This window comes from Perognathus longimembris, chromosome 17 (genome assembly GCF_023159225.1).
Source record: "Perognathus longimembris pacificus isolate PPM17 chromosome 17, ASM2315922v1, whole genome shotgun sequence".
Lineage (NCBI taxonomy): Eukaryota > Metazoa > Chordata > Mammalia > Rodentia > Heteromyidae > Perognathus > Perognathus longimembris.
This window is the reverse complement of record NC_063177.1, coordinates 17,750,434-17,769,510: the sequence shown is the minus strand read 5'-3', so window position 1 is coordinate 17,769,510 and position 19,077 is coordinate 17,750,434. Positions and strand designations below refer to the sequence as shown.

Sequence of the window (19,077 nt, the reverse complement as noted above, 5' to 3'; positions counted from 1 at the left end):
GCAACCAAGTGAGTTTAGAAATCATTCATTAACTCTCAGGAGCCTTTGCAAAGATTTTGAGCAGCAAGAGCTGTAATCAGGCTACAAAGTAGCCTGGTGAAAATTCTGACTAGCCATGTTGCCTAGAAGAGGTCTATTCTGTGAAAGAGATTTATGAAGCCTGCCTATCTGGGTCATCTAGGTTCTGAGCCTTTTCCATTAGCACCCAGGGACTGACTAGTTTATTTCCATTTTGAAAAGCTAGAGAGGAGCAGCCATGGCAGGCAGGATTCAGAGGGCAAGAATGGTGCCAAATATCAGACCCAAAACTGTAGGGGTGTGCGCTGGCCTTTCAGGCTGACCACAGCTCAAGTTGGAAGAGGCACCGTGGGCTTTGGAAATTTTCTCAGCCAGCCACTAGGTGGTGCTGTCAGACCAAGGCTCAGCCTTTGTGTAGTCTTCCTCCCCAGAAGCTTGGGGTAGAAGAAGAGATGAGCTTCTCACCACCCCTGCCCTGGGGCTTTTTTCTCTTGCAGATGATGAATCTCCTGGACTCTATGGCTTCCTTCATGTCATCGTCCACTCTGCCAAGGGGTTTAAACAGTCAGCCAGTAAGTGCCCTTCTCACTTAAAGTCCCTATAGACTTGTTATGTGGGGTTTCTTTTGCCCACCTGCTCTGATCTGCACAGGCTGGTGCCTAAAGATGTGGGGCATTCACCTCTCCCTTCCTTTTCTCTTTTTTTTTTTTTTTTTTGTTGTTGTTGCCAGTCCTGGGGCTTGCACTCAGGGCCTGAGCACTGTCTCTGGCTTCTTTTTGCTCAAGGCTAGCACTCTACCACTTGAGCCACAGCAGCACTTCCGGCTTTTTCTATATATGTGGTGCTGAAGAATCGAAGCCAGGGCTTTGTGTACGCAAGGCAAGCACTCTACCACTAGGCCATATTCCCAGCCCTCTCCCCCTTTCTTTGAACAGGGCACTAACTCCTCCTGACTAGGGAACTCCCCTGCCCTGCCTTTTGTCTCCATCTGCCCTCCCCTGAGGCCTCCTCTGAAGCTCTGGAGCTATAGACACCTGACTCCTCTAACCCCATATCTGCTATTTACCAGCTGTGTAACCTTGGGCGAGTGTCTTAATCTCTCTGAACCTCAGCTTCCTTCTCTATGAAAGGTGATTACAGTTGTCACTACTGCCCTGAGAGTGGGGCTTGAATGGGACTATGAACGTGCTATACCAGCACACACTCCTTTCCTCCCCTGCTTTGTCATCATCTCCTAAATGTGTAGATTAATGACGCAAGTTTTAACATTTCACAAAAATTTGTTTATGGGGCTTTCTTGCACAAGCTAGGCAAGCACACTACTACTGAGCTGTACTCCAATTTCACTTTATATCTACTTTTTAATCCACATGAAAATCTGAGTGTGTCAGACAGCTTATAGTTCTACCCCACTTTCCAGAAGACACTGAGTCACAGAGGTGAAATCATATAGGATCAAGAACTCCCATCCCCTTCCCCTTCCCACTGCCTCCTCTTGCTCTCCAGCAGGCAAGGTCTGCCCTTGCCTGTCTCTCCTTGCTGGGTCATTATTGTTGGCCACCTGCACCATCAGGGGCCTCCTGTCTTCCTGCAGTGAACTGGACCCCCTCCCTCCCCGTGTCTCCACCACCTGGACAGTGGTTACAGTACCTGCCGTACTGTTTTGTCACTTATAACTTGCCTCACCTACTGTGAGTTCTTTGAAGGCAGGAACCAGGCCTTTTTTATCCTTGGATGACTAAGCCCAGAAAGGCTGGATGAATTCACAGAGCACCTCCTGTGTACCTGGAGAAAATGAGACCATGGCAGTATTTGGACAGTGGCTTGGTGTGTTCAAAGCCTTTGGAGGATCATTATCTGCCCTGATGCTCTGGCATCCTCTGCGGCACTGCTATCCTCCCCATTCAACACACAGGGAAGCTGAGGCTCAGAGGACTCCAAGGACTGCCCAGGGTTGCACAGGGCTGTAGTGGAAATCCATGCCTCCTAATCCCAGCCCTTCCCTTCAGATCATGTATTGGGCTGAGAATGTGGCTTAGTGGTAGAATGCTTGCCTAGCATGCATGAAGCCCTGGGTTCAATTCCTCAGTATGACATACACAGAAAAAGCTGGAAGTGGTGCTATGGCTCAAGTGGTAGAGTGCTAGCTAACCTTGAGCAAAAGAAGCTCAGAGACAGTGCTCAGGCCCTGACTTCAAGCCCCAAGACTGGCACAAATAAAAACAAAAGCAGATCATTTATAAAGGGGATGTTGGGAAGCCAGATGCACCCTTCCCCTTCCTGGGGCCCTCACCACCACTACCCCTGCCCTGGCCCCCATGCCTGGGCCTCTCAGGCCTTACCTGGTATGTCTGTCTGCCCTTCCCCCTGCAGACCTGTACTGTACCCTGGAGGTGGATTCCTTTGGCTATTTTGTCAGCAAAGCCAAAACCAGGGTATTTCGGGACACGACAGAGCCCAAGTGGGATGAGGTAAGTGAAGGGGGCTGGTGCCCCCCACAAGAGGCCCTGATTATCACCTAGCACACCTGTCCCATAACCTTATCTACTACGGGTGGCCAAGCCCGTCATTTGCCTCAACCCTGTCTCTATGACTCTGCTCCTTCCCCTCCCTGTTTATCTAGCTCTGGCCATTGTGTTTTTTAATGGGCATCAGAAACTGGGATTTCAGCTCAGGCTGTCTCCTGTACTTGACTTCACCACTCATGTGGAGGCCTACAAGAGCTCCAGAACGTGAAGACACTCCCCTTATCTTGCCATGCAGTCTCTGTTCACCCCACTCTTGCAAAGCTGAGGCCTATACCTGTCAGGAAACCCCATGCCCTGACTTCAGCCGCTCATGACCCTTTGTCCCATCTCTCACCAGGAGTTTGAGATTGAACTGGAGGGCTCTCAGTCCCTGAGGATCCTGTGCTACGAGAAGTGCTACGACAAGACCAAGGTCAACAAGGACAACAACGAGATCGTGGATAAGATCATGGGCAAAGGGCAGATCCAGGTGAGGATTCGAAGCACAGAAGGGCACAGCTGATGAGGAGGCCCTTCTCGTGTGCTCTTTTGCTTAAGGCACTTGGCCTTTGTGAGTTCGGATCCAAGGTGGTTTGAGAAAAGTTCCTGAGGTTGTGGTTGTGCTGGAGATGTCTTCCTACCATCACCTCAGCAGCCCACAGGAGCCTGGTTTCTAGGGCCTCCACACCTGGCTCAGGTGGATCAGCCGTGCTGCTGCAGGGTGGAGTTGGTACATGGTTCCTAGCTTGGCTTTCACACTGTGCTTTCAGTCCCCAGTGGCTTTTCCCTGGAACACTGTGTTAAGAAGGATTCTGAGGCTGTGTCATGAGCGGAAGAGAGTAGCATGTTTGCAAAGCAGTGTTGCCATGGGCATAGGATAGGAAGAAGACCCATGGCCCCAACATTTGCTCTTCCACAGGTCTTGAGATCTGGCTGGGTTGCAGGATTGTCCTCGCCTGTGTTGGGAGTCATTGTCTTAGGATAGCTCCTCAACTAGGCTAAGTGCACATAGGGCTCAGCTGTTTCTCAGCATGCTGTAATGTAGGGAATGAAAATAGCCTTGCTTGCTGCTTGCATTTTGGGGACATGTTTCCTGTTTTGAAGATGGCTGCTCTGTATTTAACTATCAAGAAAACCAAGCTTGGAGGTGGGTGGGTTACACCATTCAGCATGGAACATCCACACTCACATCTGGTGTTTGGTGTATAGCCCCATGCTTAGGACAAAGGTTCAGTAGAGTCTGTGACCATAAAATCAAAGGGACGATGATGGGCTGTGCCAAGGTTGAGCCATGAACATTGGGCACTCCAGGCTTCTTGACTGTTGCTGCCGGTGGGACGGAGCTGGAGTAAGTGTGTGCTCTTGTGGTTGCTTGCTGTTTGGTGCATGTGGAGGCTTGGGTTTGGTATTTGACTTGATTGTGTGTCCTTGATGGCACTGGGATCTTGGAGGGGGTGTCTCCTGCTTTCCCTCACTTGTCCAGGTGGTGTAGAACCATTTGTTGGAGGTCTAGTCACCTGCTTTATGTCACCTATGTTGCTGAACACGTCCCTTCCTGAGGCTGTGGGACCCACACCTTGCTTCTCAGCACTGTCACCAGGGAGATAGTGCTGCTAGGCAACCATACAGCAGCCCTTCATTAGTTAGGAATGGGGATGGTGCTGAGAGAATGCTCTAAATCTGGTCCCTAGAACCTGCTCTGCACAGGGATACGCAGTAGGAGCCCAATCTCCACATCCCTGGAGGCTGGGCCAGGAGAGCAAGCAGAGAAGTTCGAAGCTGGAGACGCCTGTCCAGCTCCAAGAGACCTGAGCAGCTGCTGGGCCATGGGTGGCAATAGAACAGAAAGCAGAATAAAGACAGCCAGTTGGTGGGCACTTAGTCCTGCCACCCCCCTTAGAACTCAAATTCCAGGACCAGAAAGTGCCATTCTCCTACCTGGACTTGAGGCTTTACTCCCTTCCCCTCACTTGGCTACACAGACCCTGGGGAAGCGCGCCATAAATCATCACATCTTGGAGACAGGAGCAGATGGAGGCGGAGGGGGAGGGGAAACACCCAGGTTAGGTTTGGCAGAGCAGAAAGCACAGCCTGCTAAGGAAAATGTTTCTGTGTTTAAGCTTCAAGGAATGTTAAATGCCTGGGAATTGATATTAAAAGAAACACAAACCTTCCTGCTGCCAGCTGACCTGAGCCAGGAAGCTGGCGGTTCAGAGCTTGAGGCCTCCCGAGGCCTTTGAAGTCCCCCACCACTCAGCCTCCTGTGGATCTGGAGGGAGTGTCCCTCTAGGGGCATGCCGTGGCTCATAAAGTCTTGCCCTGTAACTGTCCTCAGAGCCACTGAGTGAGTGGGCGGTCTATACCAAGGCATTCCCACATGGCCAGGCCTCACAAAGCCAGGGAATGGCCTTTCCCATAGTTCGTCCCCACCTTCCACTCTACTATGTGGTCAATAAAGGGAACTGGCCCCAGCTCAGGAGGTTGGCCTTGTTCACTCCAGCAGATCCTGAAGATAGAGTTTGTGGTAGGGCTAGGATCTGGCCCTTGAGGATACTTGGGTGGCCTGAAGGAAAGGTGAGGGAAATGCCTGCTATGTTGTCCCCCTTCTCTCTAAGTCTGCTCCCACTCAGAGCACAGCCAGGGCCCCATTGCCTGAGATTCAGGCATTTGCTCCCAGAAGGAGTCCCCCTCTGTGGGTTTGCCTGATATGGCCATGGGGGGGTAGAACCTGGAGCAGGAGCTGGGGAAGGACAAGATTTAGTGACTGATAAATAGCAGCACTGATCCCCATGTATGTCCAACACTTGGGTTCTTAGAAGCTCAGTTGCCACATGTTATCGTGGGTGATCTTGTACCAGCTCTGCAAGGAATGTAGCCAAATCTCCCCATCTCAGCAGCCCCTGCTAACAACACAGAGAGAAGGCCATGCTCTCTCCTCTATGCCGTGGCCTTATGTCTCAGGCCTTCATCAAGGAATCTCCCAACCTGGGGAAGGGCCCTGGCATGGCTGGGTAGCCTGGGCAAAGAGCTGTGGTGATCTGCTCACCTCTGGCATAAGGTGAGCCTCTGGCTTCCTTTGCCTGGAATATTGTCCCTTCTGGAGTAGAAAGTGTGGGGAAAGGCAGGAGTGAGGGGACTCGCAGAGCATCTGCAATGTGTACCCCAAAGTTCACACTCTAGCTTGGAGTAGTCTATTGTCAGATTTGAAGGACAAATATGTCAAGCTTCAAGAGTGATGTAGGATGCCAGTGACAATGAGAATCACATCAGTGCTTAGGAAGAGCCAGGCATGGCGCTGAATGCTTTGTCTGTGGTCTTGGGGTCCTCATGGTACCCACTGGGGAGGGACTCTATCACAGAGAAAAGATCGAGAAAGCTGAGGCACTGAGGACTTCAGGAATCCATCCAAGATCATATAGCCAGAACCAGGAGATCAGGACTTGACAAGGCTGGCTAATGGCTCAGAGCCCCTTGCTAGGTGCTGTGTTGCCTCCTACTGCTCTCTTAGGAAACCTATGCCTCGGAATTCAAAGAGGAAAAGATTATGGGCTGCAGGTAAGGAGAGTTTCAAGGAGGAGGTGGGGCCAAAGGGATTTGAAAGTGAATCTTTTTAATTCCAGAAGCAGTGTTTGTATGAAAAAAGAAAAGTGCAATCATAGTAAAGACATGAAACAATCATCCCATCCCACTCTCACCCCTCTGGAACAATTGCTTTTTTCTTTAACTTTTTAATTCCCTTTCCTTGGGCATAAATATATATACATACATTTAATTATAGCATGTGTGGGGGTTTCCCCCTGCTTTCAGGGCATAATATCCTATGAAAAACTCCATCTTTTTAGCACCCTGTTTAGAATTTAGACACACCTTTTTTGATACATTATCAAAAGTACTTCCTATTTAGTAGTTTCTATAAAGGTACAGTAATTGCCTTCTTAAGGTTCTGTGCTATTCTAGCAAAGCGGGCAGCTAGAAGGAGTAGGGTGGGCATTCCTGGGGAGGGGGCCACATGGCAAAGGCAGGTGGGCAGGAATGTGCAGGGAGGAGCCAGCTGGCCCTGAGCGGAGGGGTTGGGAGCTGTGTGAGTGTGAGAGAGTTAAGCAATAGATTAAAGAAGAGGATTCCTAGGGGTTGAGGCCCAAGTCCTCGGGCGGGTGGCATACTCATAATCACACAGCTCTTCCTGGCTGAGCCAGTGCTCCAGACTCAGGGACCACCATCTAAAGTTGGTCATGCTTGGTCAGCTGCTGGGCAGCCTGTGAATAGAAATGCTCAGATGGGAAGGAGACAGGCCAGGTTGTCAGCCTGTGACTCTCAGGGGTCTGTCCTGTCAATGTAGATTTGATGAAAGACCCCCCCCACACACACACACCCGTTTGTCTACCTCCCCTTCTACTCTCCGGAGTTGTCCTGTTCTTTCCAGACCCCAAAGGCTGCCCTACTGCCCACCGTCTCCTCAGTGCCCCACCCCCAGCCTAACCAGACCAGGGGAACAGCTTGGGCGGGAGGGGGGCCTCCCCTTAGTCTGCTCTGGCTTCCTGCTCCCAAGGGACTCCTGTATGTTTATTCTAGTCTATTTCCAACCACACTGCTCCAGGCTCCAGATGTGCTGTCCCCAACTGGGACCTTCCCACTGGCTGATTAGCATATTCCCAGGATCCAACCCTTCTTGGCTGGCTGGGCCAGAGAGGAGAGCTCTCCCCCATGGCCAACAGCTCAGTTGCTGCCTCTTACCTTAGGGAAGAGGGAGTCCAAGACCCAGGAGCTCCCTAAGCCAGATAAGCTCCTCCTGCCTTTCCTTTCTCTTGTTCCCTATTTTCTAGCTCACCCACAAGCCCAGGAACAGCCCCTTGCACCCCAACTTCCCCTGCCTGGGAGGCAGCTTCACCTTTCCACAGCTTGCCTGGGCACAGCGATGCATGCAGCCTTGGGGTGGGGAGTGACTTCAGAACAGGCCAACGAGGATTCCAGCCGTCCGATTGCTTGGTCTCACTGTGACCTTGAAGTTTAGGCCTGTCAGGTGGCATGCTCTCCTGCCCACTTCCCTTCCAAAGTCTGGAGTTTGTGTGTGAAGGGGAGAAGGCAAGCCAGAGGAAATTCTTTTTGTTAGTTTTGTGCCAGTAGTAGGGGTTTGATCAGATTTTGGGCTCTGTCCCTTAGCTTTTTACTCTAACCACTTGAGCCACAGTGCCACTTCTGGCTTTTTGGTGGTTAGCTCCAGTCTCACAGAATCCTAACTCAGGAGGCTGAGACCTGAAGAAGGATTGTGGTTCAAAGCCAGCCTGGGCAAGAAAAGTCCATGTGACTTTTTTCTTTTTTGGCCACTCCTGGGGTTTCAACCCAGATCCTGAGCACTGTCCCTGGCTTCTTTTTGCTCATGGCTAGCACTCTACCTCTTCAGCCACAGCACTACTTGTGGCTTTTCCTGTTTGTGTGGTGCTGAGGAATCGAACCCAGGGCTTCCTGCATGCTAGGCAAGCACTCTTCTGCTAAGCCACATTCCCAGCCCAGCATGAGACTCATATTTCCAATAAACTACATACTCAGAAAAAGCCAGAAGTTGAGCTGTGGCTCAAGTGATAGAGCGCTAGCCTTGAGCACAAAGAGGTTCAGGGACAGCACGCCAGGCCTTGAGTTCAAGCCCCAGTGGCAACCAGTTTAAAAAAAAAAAAAAGGCTTGCAGACTTTCCTGCCCTTCAAACTCGGATCCTCAGATCTCGGCCTCCTGAGTAACTAGGATTACTGGCATGAGCCACTGGCATCTGGCTTCTTTTTTTTGGGGGGGTGGGAAGAGGGCAGTCCTAGGCCGTGAACTCAGGACCTGAGCACTGTCCCTGGCTTCTTTTTTGCTCAAGGCTAGCACTCTGCCACTTGAGCCACAGCGCCACTTCTGGCCATTTTCTGTATATGTGGTGCTGAGGAATCAAACCCAGGGCTTCATGTATACGAGACAAGTACTCTTGCCACTAGGCCATATTCCCAGCCCCGCATCTGGCTTCTTAATTGGGCCACTTGGATGCATATGAGAACTTAGAGGTGTTTTACATGACACTTGGGAGGAGGTCACGAAGGCCATTGTCCTCGTACTTGTTGTCTGACTCCTCCAGGATTTCTGGAATAGCTTGTCACAGCCTCCCTAAGGCTGCCATCTGCAAGTAGCCACTGTGTTTGCGCCTCAAGATAGCTGCAGCAGCAGCCCATGAAGTCAGTCCAGCTTTGATGAGAGACCTCAGAGCAGCACTGGGCTCTTCTCTGACAGGCTCTCAGCTGCTCTGGGTACAGTCAGGCCCAGAACACAGCATGAGTGAGGAGCCCCACAACAAGGGGCCTTTGTAGGCCAGCCGAAGAAGAGCTGCTTCTGGTTTCAATTACTCTGCAGAGCTGGAGGGACTTGGAGGAAACATGGGTCAGGAGTCTGCTAGGGCAAGAGTCAAGGGCTCCCCCATTGCAGCTCCCTCCCTCTGGCCCCTGAGGGGGTCTGTGTCCCTGTTTGACTCAATCCAATAGTCATATAACCCAGCCCTATTGCTTTGGTAGTCTGGGCTCTCAGACAATGGCCTAGGTGTCATAGAGCCCATCCCTGCGCAGATAATGGTCTCAATGTGGACCCTCAGTGCCTTTTCCCATTTATCCTCCTGTCTTGTTTATAGGACACATTGACCACAGCTGGGCCCATGTTCCTTATGGGAGGCCATGTTTTGACTAGAATGGAGGCAGAGTGGACTACTGGGAGAAAGCAAGCCTTGGCTGATAGTCCTCTCTTTCCCATTCCACCACTCCTCTCCCCCACATCCACACATTGTAGCTCAGGCAGCTCCTTGCAGTGGAACTTGGCAGCCTCTTCCTGCAAAATGGACTCTTTTCCTGCCCTGCGCCCCGCCCCCACCATGCCACTGGCACCAAACGTGGGAGTCCAGACACCTCATCTGCCCTCAGCTGGTGTGTTCGATTCCTGAGTTGTCCCAGGTTGGGGCACTTGCCTTCACCACCACCACTGCCATTGTACCAGACCCTGGAGGCACATGGGGACAGGGAGGTTGAGCACCCAGCCTGGTTCTGCTCCTTGTTTAGGACAATACCTCCTCCTGCCTGGTCTCACTCACCCCCGCTGTCACAGACCCATCCCACCCCAAGTTTGGTGTTCCACCTGGTGTCACCCTCCAGGCAGGTCTGGGTGCTTCTGAAATATGTGGAGCAGTAGACAGTGGAACATTTGTCCTTGGTGGGGAAAAGCCAGGCAGAACCCAGTGAGAGAGTTTGCTTACTGCACATGGTGTAAATCCTGGCCCAGTTGTCTCCGTGCCCCAGGTGGTCCTTATTTGGAGGACCTGGGCTCTGCCAGTGCCAAGAAAGGAGACCGGAACCATTCAATAGGAAGCAGACGGAAGCTGTGCCTTCCTCCTCGCCATTTGGGAATGCCACTTTGGCAAGAAGGCATGGTGTCCACTCCTCTGTAGGACCACCTCTGAGGGGTGGGTGACAAGCTGTGAAGGTCCAGAGGACCTTGCCTCCGGAGGCCACCACTTTGTCTTCAGAGAAAACTAAAAAAAATCTCATCTCTGCTTTAGTTTGTCCCCCACAATGCTTTGAGCTGAAGAGATAGCAGAACTTCTTGGGAACAGCCCGAGTTAGGGCTGCTAGCATGGGGTCCTCCTTGGGTGGGCTTGCTGGCTGCCACCGAGCCCATAGCACCTGTAGAATCCACAGCAGTTCTGAAAGAGCCAATCTGCCCTTGACCATGGCATTGGGTAGGTTGGGATGGGGGCGCGGGACACAGCCTTAGACACAAGAGCCAGACTACACTGACTTCAGGGGAGAGCCCAGCATGACTTGAAAGCCAGGAGGACCCAGAAAATACCATCCTGATTTACCACATGAGATAAGTGTTAAGCCTATTTATATGGAAGCGGGTGGAAGGGAGACTGCATCAGCTTTGCAGAGACCCACTGTTTTCCCAAAGTGGGGAGAGAAGTAGAGATGAGAAATATGTTCTAGATTCAGAATAGTGACCCAGCAGTGTCCTTAAAAGCCCCGTATCTCCCTGACCTCCATACCTCCCCCACCCTGAGGGAGAGAGAGAGCCAGTGCCTCAGTCAAAGGAAATGCATTCTCATGAGAACCATCCGCCTGCCTGGAGTCCAGTCAGAGCTGCAGGTCTAAGCCAGAGACACGGGAAAGAGGACCTGGGGCTTCGGGCTCTGCTTACAGAACTTGGGAACTGGCAGCAGGGTCTTCCAGAGCTCCAAGACAGGCAAGGGCTAGAGGACAAAGGAGGTGTGAGCAGGTAGGCCCCATGTCCCACTTTAAGCCAGGGCCTCTCCTCTCTGCTTTTATTTGGTTGGGAGACTGGCATGCGATTTCATTTGGGGACAGAAGGGGTAGGAGGTCTTTAGCCAAGAAAATAGATGTTTTGAAGACTTATTTGGCTCAAGCTCCCAATTTGACAGGTGTAGAAAGTGACTTGGAGATCCACAGTTACCAGGCAAGATGGGGTCCAGCTTTCTGGACTGCCCTGGTCTTTCTTCTGGTCACTTTGAGACTGGAGAGAAGGGACAGGGTGGGGGCAGGGGTCAGCACTTTCTGCCCTGCCCTACTTTAACACTCTACCTTTCTGCAGCACTTAGCCTGGGAAGTTTCGGGTAACCCGAGAACATTCCCCCAGGGAACCCTGCCCATTCCAAGAGACCCTGGATACACCCTCCTTCCTGCAAGGAGAAGGAGTTGGCAAGTGCCCAGGGAGTCTAGGCATGATTTTGGCTGCAACTAGTGTCCTAGGATGGGGAATGCGTTAGATGGAGTAGATAAGACAGTGGTGGGGGGGTTGCTCTTCCCACTTGAGTGGGTTTAGTTTCGATAAGCAAGATGTTCCCAAAGGCTCAAATGGATTTTTCTCCCTTTTCCATGACCAAATGTGTCATGAGAAACACTAGCAATGCCAAGGACATCCTGTCCGGTCAGTTCTTCTGCAGTGGACACGCTCTCAGGCTATTTCAGCCTCTTCCCCCCACCCCTTCAAACTTGGGTTTTAACTCGGGCCTCCTACTTGCCTGGCTTACTTACTCACTCATCCTGGGCTCTACCTCTTAAGCTACATATACCTGCATCCTTGCTTTTTGCTGTTTATTTTCAGAGATAGAGTCTTACAGACTTTTTTTTCCTGCCTGGGCTAGCTTTGAACTTCAGTCTCTGGATCTCAGCCTCCTAAGTACTGCTATGATTACAGGCATATATTGTGGGTGCCTGGCTTAGCCTCTCTTGTCAACCCAGAACCACCACACACTTTACCTGGACTGAAGAGTGAGGCTGGTTGGAAGCAGCAAGTGCTATGTACTGTTGGTAAACCAGGACAGGCTTATAGGGAGGAGGGAAGAGTGCAGCTCACCTTGCATGGGCTTGATGTGAGGTGGGACACAAGTAGCTTTGCATTCTAGCTTCCTCTTGTGTTTATAATATGCACATCTTAAACCTAGAGTACACTGGAACCTGCTTCCCAGCCCCACCTTGGGCATCTAGCTATAGTAACCAATAGCCACTTATCTATGAAGAGTTAGGGTTCCAGAGCTCAGATTGCTGCAATCCCATGTATAGATAGACAAGGATAGACTTCTGGGTAGTTCTGGGGCCTTGGTCCTAATTGCCTAAAAGAGCCCCAGTTTCTGTCTGTGGTCTCCTGGTAAAAGAGGGCCAGGGAGTGGTGACCAGGATTTCCTTAGATTGAGTTAGACTGTGAACTTGATGTAGTAGGTATCTATTCAGTGATGAGTGAGTGAATGAATGAGTGCAGGCTTAACTCTGCTATTGGTTGTCTGATTACCCACAGTGTTTCCTGTGATGGACTGTCCTACCCAGCACCCATGGCCCTGAATGCCTGTGCATTGTTCTTCCTGGTTCCCTGTCAGCCTGGACATACTTGTCCTCTAGTAGAAGCCATTCCCAGGCTTTCTTTCTGCACTCCATAGCCTCAGCTCACCTCGCCCTCCATCAGTATTCTGCCTCCCGGCTCTGATCCTTTAGACTCACCCATTGCTGGACTTTTCTGGAGCTGAGAGGAATGTCCTTGGCAGGCCTCCTCACAACCTTTCCAGTCCGGTCTTCATCCTCAACCGATGCTAGGCTTCTCGGGGTGATCTGTTGGGGCTCCCCTTCCCACATCACTCCCAAGTCATCTCCATTTGGAGACCTGTGACTTTTGTCTAGCTGGCAGCTCAGAACCCGTTTCCTAGCTCATAGTCATTGGAGCTAAAGGACAGAACTAAGAAATTGGTGTTTTGGCCTGGGCTGGGGGGAAGATGAAAGATGTTCTGGTAAAAAGGAGGTCACTGCAGAGAGGCTGCAGCCACATCCCGAGGTTCTGAGAAAGAACCTTTCTCCTCATGTTCACAGGCTAGAGAGGATTTGCCTGCATGCTGTCCCACCCCCAGCTGTCACCACCGTGACAGTCCCTGCCTCTCATGACCACATGTCTCAGGCTGTGTATTATTCCCTGTTGACTTTTTTCCCCGTCAGGGATGCTATTGCTGATCTCTTCTGCCCGATTTTTACCTCAATCACCGTGGTGCTGGGTGATGGGTTCCCCTCCCTCCATAAAGTCTAGGGTCTTACCCACTTCTCTCTAGGGACAACTCCTCTCATTCTTCTGGCAGAGAGCCTAGGGAAGGACGAGGGGGAGGATGGGACAGTCCCCCAGGAATGTTTTTAATTCCAAAGGCAGCGACATCTGTTGTGGGAGACTTACCTCCCAGGCTCTGTTTATGCAGTCAGGGGGCCCTTACATATCTTCAGAAGTGGGTTCTGCCAGGTGTGGTTGGATGTACTGGGTGGACACAGACCGGGGGGATGCAGCAACTTCCTGGGTGGCCAGGGTAGCCTGAGCCTAACCCAGAGATGAGGAAGGGTCCTTGCTGGATAATGGGAACTAGAATTCAGACTGCTGCTTTTGAGGAACTCTCTGGGGACATTTGTCCTGCATAACTCCTCCACCACCCTGCTCCTGGGCCATCGAGTTCAAAAAGAAACGAGTCAGACCTAGGGGAAAAGAAGGCAAATCCATGCTGTCTCCAAGGCAAGGCCCCAGTCCATGGGGAGGAGGGGAAAGATGAATATCTCTAGGGAAGAGCCTCCCAACTCAGCTACCCATCTGCTAAGGCGCTTTTGTTACCATGGAGACCAGTTGGCCATTGTTCATCCAATCAGAGCATGCTTTACCCAGACAAGTGTTGAGCCTGGGGTTCCTAAGACAGACAAGTGTAGGGCTTTGAGAACAGAATTTATCCTGCCCCCCACCCTTCTCCCACACACCGAACAGTGGGGTGCAGCACACCACTCCCCCTGATTACACTCTATAGCATGTGACCCCACAAGAGGGAAGAGAGCTTTAGAAAGCCAGTAAGAGATCTGTTGAAGTTAGCCAGCCAGCGCCTAGTGCCAACAGCGCATCTGCAGCAGGTAAATGCAGTGAGCAGTTCTGGTGGCACCTTTCCAGACAGTTATACAACCAGCCACTGCACAGAGGATTTAGAGGACAGCTGGGGCCTGGCACACCCCACACTAGCCTCATCTCCTCCATGAAGTCATCCCTAAGTCCATCTAGGTAGAAGTGATCTCCTTTCTCTCAACTTCCCTGGCATTTGGATCTGCACTGTGGTGATGGTGTAATCTGGGTTTCTTGAGGGCAGACATGACGCCTCCTCTGTCTGGGTGTGACACAGAGTAGGTGCACAATTGCAACATGCCAGATATACAACAGTCTACCTCCTGTTCAGACTTGGGTTGGCAGTTTTTGATTCATTTCTGTGATTCCCCAGCCCCTATCCCAGGGTCGGGCACTCAGCCAGGCCCTCCGTCACAGTCTCTTGAGTGGAATGAATGGGAGGAAGAGATGAAAACTAAAGGAAGGTGCCAAGCCTCGTGGGAAGAAATGGGTTTGGTGATAGCCATGGTTAGGGGTTCCTTGTCCCTCATGTGATCTGATGAAGACTCTTCATAGGTAGAACCCAGAGGCCCTGGAGAAAGCCCATGAGGTCAGGTAAGGTCACTTGGATCTCAGCTGGTCCAGGGACCCTAGGTGTGTCCTTGCCTTTGTTGATCTTTTCACCCACCTCCTCCTTGGGGTACTAGCCAAACTGTTGCAGGTTAGCCCAACTTCAGCTACAGTGGTCTTGGATATGAGGAGGGTTTGTTTGCCCTTGGCAGCCTAGCCCACCCACCCCGTTCAGAAAGCAGTAGACCTGGGGGAGGGCTGGAACGGACCCAGCTTCCCTGATTCAGAATACCCAGAACCTCACCTCCTCCATGGGCCTCACCTCTACCATCCAGGCAGGACCCGAGCTTGTCACCCCTGAGTGCCCTTCCTTCACGGTGAAGGGAGTTAGCTCTGGAGTTCCTCTGACCTCTGTTCTCAGCCCCTCCTAGCCTGGGTCAAGTTGCTTGACTCCAAGGCTTCCTAGGTTCCCTCAAATGTGAAATGAGGGTACTTGTTCTTCGTAAAACTGGGAGAAAGTTGAGTAAAACCTTGTAAAGGTTTTAGCATAGGGCTAAACACTCAAAAAGTGGCAACTCTAATTCTAATCAGGTAATTCTTGACTGTTTCTGTAGTGAAATTGCCCTTCTGTCAGAAAGCTCCAAGGGCTCAGATGTAAAACAGGACAATACTCCACAAGGGCATTCGGATGCCAAGGACTCGCCTCTGTGCCCTAACCCACCAAGCAATGTTCTGACCTAGCTCCTTCCTGAGTCCAAAGAGCCCCACCCCCACACTTCAGCTAGGCAGAGACGGTGAGCAGCAGCAGCTCCCAGATCAGTCACTGCCGCTCTGTGGCATCCCCAGCCCAGTTCTCACCACCATCACATAAATGCACTAAGCCATTGGGAGCCCTGTGCATGGGACCTCATCATAGTTGGCTTCCTTCCGCCTAGTGCCCAGCTTTGCAGTGGTGGAATGTCCCAGCTATCTGGGTTGTGCATACCCTAATCCTGTGGGGTTCGGGATTTTCTCCTATCTCAGAGTACAGTACAGTACTCTGGGTATAGTCTCTTGAAAAAGGAGTCATTCTTCACTTTTCTTTCTTTCTTTTGTGCTGGTACTGGGGTTTTGAGCTCACGGTCTGGGCACTGTCACTTACTTAGCTTATTTTACTCAAAGCTAGTGTTTTATCACTTGAACTACAGCTCCACTTCTGACTTTTTTAATGGTTAACTCAGGATAAAAGTCTACAGACTTTCCTGCACACACTGGCTTTGAACCATGATCCTCAGATGTCAGGCTCCTGAGTAACTAGGATTACGGACATGTGCACCCAGCTCCTCACTCTTCATTTAGAACATCCACTGGCTTGTGGTTCAAGAACGGGGTCTTACATTCTGTCTCTCCAGCACAGACATGTGGTCAACTTGCCCTCTGCCATTGGGCATCCTCTCTCTCTCTTGCTTGCATCAAAAGCCTTTTTTGGTGAGGTCCTCGGGGCATGACTAGAAACAGCCATGGGAGGGACGCCTCCTGCTGGACACCTATTCCCAGAGTGGCCTGTGCTTCTGCCCTGTCCCCAGATAGGGTAGGGTGGTGAGGGGGTCCGGCTGCCACATGAGGGTCCCTCCTTGCTCTTTACATTCTCTGTAGGAAGGGGATTGAGAGTGCTGGTCCAGAAGTCTCTGGCCAAGCTGGCATTGAAGGGGATGCCTTGGGACTGGAGTTGGGGGTGAAAAGTAGAACTTAAGGGCAGCTCTAGTCCTTTGCAGGTGAGGAAGATTGCTCTTCATGGCCAAAACGCAGCTCTTGCTGGGAATCCCAGCCCCTAAGGCCCCTGCAGGCTTGGCCTGGAACCTTCCTGAGACCTCCCAGGCCTCCTGGAGTAGCCTGGTGGTGAAGGAGTTAATGCAGGAATCTAGGGGATCGGACTGGCTTGTGTTTAGCGGCTTGTCAAACTTTATTTAGTAGGGGCTGGGGAGGAGCGCCAGCTTGCCAAGAGTTAAAAGCCCAGCATAGGGTGTTTTTTTTTTTTTTTTTTGAGGGGGGCAGCTCTAGCGCCCCCTTGGAGGCACTTGCTTTGGGGCTGGGGTGCTCTGCAGGCGGCTGTAGAAAGACGCGCACAGATAGGCGGACCACAGGCAGAGAGGAGACCGGAGGCTGCGGGTAGGCGCTGGGTGCCAACAGTGCTCCCTGCACGGGCTGCAGTCTCCAGGGAGGGGAGGAGGGAGGAGGAGCACCCGGATGCGGAGGGAGGAGAAACCCGAGCCCCGCATCGCGCACTTCCAGGGCCGCTAGACTACAGTCCTGGCTGAGCGCTGCGCAAAAGCAACCTCTCCTGTGCCGCCTGCACCTCTCCGCGTCCCAGCTCAGAGCTGGCCCCGCAGGCTGGCCGCCGGCATGACCGACATCCTGCCTCAGCCCGACTGCAACTTGAAGGCGGTGTGTGAACCCCTGGAGCGCTGCTGCCTGGATCAGCTGGAGGAGTCGGGGAGCAAGAGGCCCCTCAACACAGGCGCCCGGCTCTGGGGCCGAGTGCGCAGCAAGCTGCTCCGCCACAAGGTGCTAGCAGGGGCTAGAGGGTGCAAGGAGGGCTGGACCAAAGGTGCTTTGGGAGGGCTGTGGGGGAGGGGGGGCTATTGCTGGACACTTTGCCTCTCCAGTCTAGCTCCTTCCTTCCTAATCCCAGGAGCCCCCCTGGACAGAAGCTGGGGCTGGCGTGTTGTGTGGGTCTGCTCTGAGAGGCTTAAACAATGATGAAAGCTAGTTGCTACCCCCATCCCAACCCTGGCTGCGTTCTCAGCTTCTGTCCCCGCCTGGGGAGGATCGTCTCCTCTGCCCGCACACTCAGCCCTGCTGCTTTCTGAGTCTATACTGGCAGGAATATAAACAGACCTGGCATGGGCTTCCTGGGTCTCATTGTCCCCCCAGGAGCCCTGCACAGGCCTGACCCTGCCTCCTGTGGACTCGCTGGCTGCCTCTCTGCGGAGGGGCTCCTCCACCAGTACTGCCATGTGAGGGTTCTTTGTGCAAGTTGCGGGGACCAGTCCCACCAGGGAGGAAGGGGATGGGTTGTGGAGAGGGAGTGCTGTCCCAAGTTGGGGGGGGGGGCTGTAGACTGTTTCTTCAGGGACCACCCAGATGACTGCTGGTCTGGTGCCAGCTGTCATCAGTGTGCCAGAGGGTTCCTGACCCCAGCAGACAGCTTGGACCAAACTATGCCAGAGCAGACTGCCTGTCTTGTCTGCAGCCCCAGACCTGAGTTGGGATAAAAGTCCGAGATAGAAGCTGACTGTCCTGCAGCTGGGCAGGCTGCCTGGGGGGGCTGGCTTTGGTCCCTGGCATCAGGCATCCAAAGAAGAGCCAGACCCAGGGCCAAGCACACAGTAAGTGCTTGATGACTCTAATGGAGCAAAAATCAACAACCTAAGTCAGATGCCAGGCCTAGCCGGCCAGTCATAGACAGCCTTCAAATTAGTGACAAGGAGTCTGTGAAGGGGGCTTCCAGGCAATCCTGTAGCTCAGAGGAAGCCCCTGTGTACAGGCTGGGCCTGCTAGCCAGTGTCCAGGCCCCTGGTTACCTGCCAGGGGAAAGTGAGCTTGGTCGTGTTGGCTTTTAGTTTAGTTATATCTTTTACCAGGGAAGAGTACTTGACCCCTCAGAGGTGACATCAGTCCTGGAAAGTGCTTGGCAGGGCAGCAACTTGAGCTGCCCTGCTTTGGCTCCTGTGTCACCTTCCGCCTCCCTGGGGACCAGGCTAGCAAAGCCCTGATGGCCCAGGCTGCTACCAGAGCCCCTCTGTGCTGAGGCAGCTGTCTGTGCCCGGCAATGTGGAGCCATTCCCCTCCATTGGCCCTTGCTGAGGCTAGCAGACAACAGCCTAGAGCTCACCAACCATTCTAAAACCTAAAAGTTGGTAAGAAGTTTCCCCTCCTGGGTTCCTGGTCCTGCCAAATTGGGGGGAGGGGACAACTAGCTATACAAAGCCCTTCCAGTTACCCTTTGGGATGAGGCCTGGCAGGTAGGGATAACATTTTAAACCCTGAAGCCCACTCTCCTAGTTCACCCTTTCATATGTGGCTAGCAAAGCTGAGAAGCCACTTGGGGAGGTCTGGCTGGGTTGCCCTCTGGTGGCATCTGACAGCTCCAGGTCATGGTGATCTCCATGAGAGGGGTCTGGCCAGCCAAGTGTGGGGCTGCCAAGGGGTGGGTTGGCATCAGTGAACTGCACAGTGGGTCTGGTGCCTGAAGGCACAGTGTAGTGTGGGTGAGTCAGTCTCCTAGTACATGCTGTGAGACAAAGTGTGTCTGTGTCCTGGGCACCGCAGGTGATAGAGGTACATCCTCCCTCCCGTGCCTGCCTCACTGTGCAGGCTGGTAGGTGTGCAAGTGGGGGTGAGGCCCACTGTACCCTTCCCTTCCTGCCCTGGCCATTTTACCCTATTTCTTTCCAAGCAGCAGGCTCGCTGCCAGGCCAAGGGGACCAGGATTAGGTAGGGGTTTAGGTGGAGTGGGGAAAGGGGTGCCAGCTACTGACCAGCTGGCAGGAGAGGCTGCCTTATTAACATGTTAAGGAAGGGTTTGATGTG

At 52.5% G+C, this 19,077-nt stretch overlaps 1 protein-coding gene across 5 annotated transcripts in view; it reads left to right on the top strand.

Annotated features, from left to right (window-relative positions):
• The window catches only part of Abr (ABR activator of RhoGEF and GTPase), a 207,830-nt gene that overhangs the window by 165,449 nt on the left and 23,304 nt on the right, over positions 1-19,077 (top strand). For 4 of the 5 annotated variants that reach the window (XM_048366982.1, XM_048366985.1, XM_048366983.1 and 1 more), the window contains 3 exons: positions 516-590; positions 2,392-2,489; positions 2,884-3,015. In XM_048366982.1, coding sequence (XP_048222939.1) covers positions 516-590; positions 2,392-2,489; positions 2,884-3,015 — 305 coding nt within the window. Of the gene's footprint in view, positions 1-515; positions 591-2,391; positions 2,490-2,883; positions 3,016-16,660; positions 17,050-19,077 lie in introns of those variants that run through there. The other variant, XM_048366986.1, reaches the window with a different exon arrangement.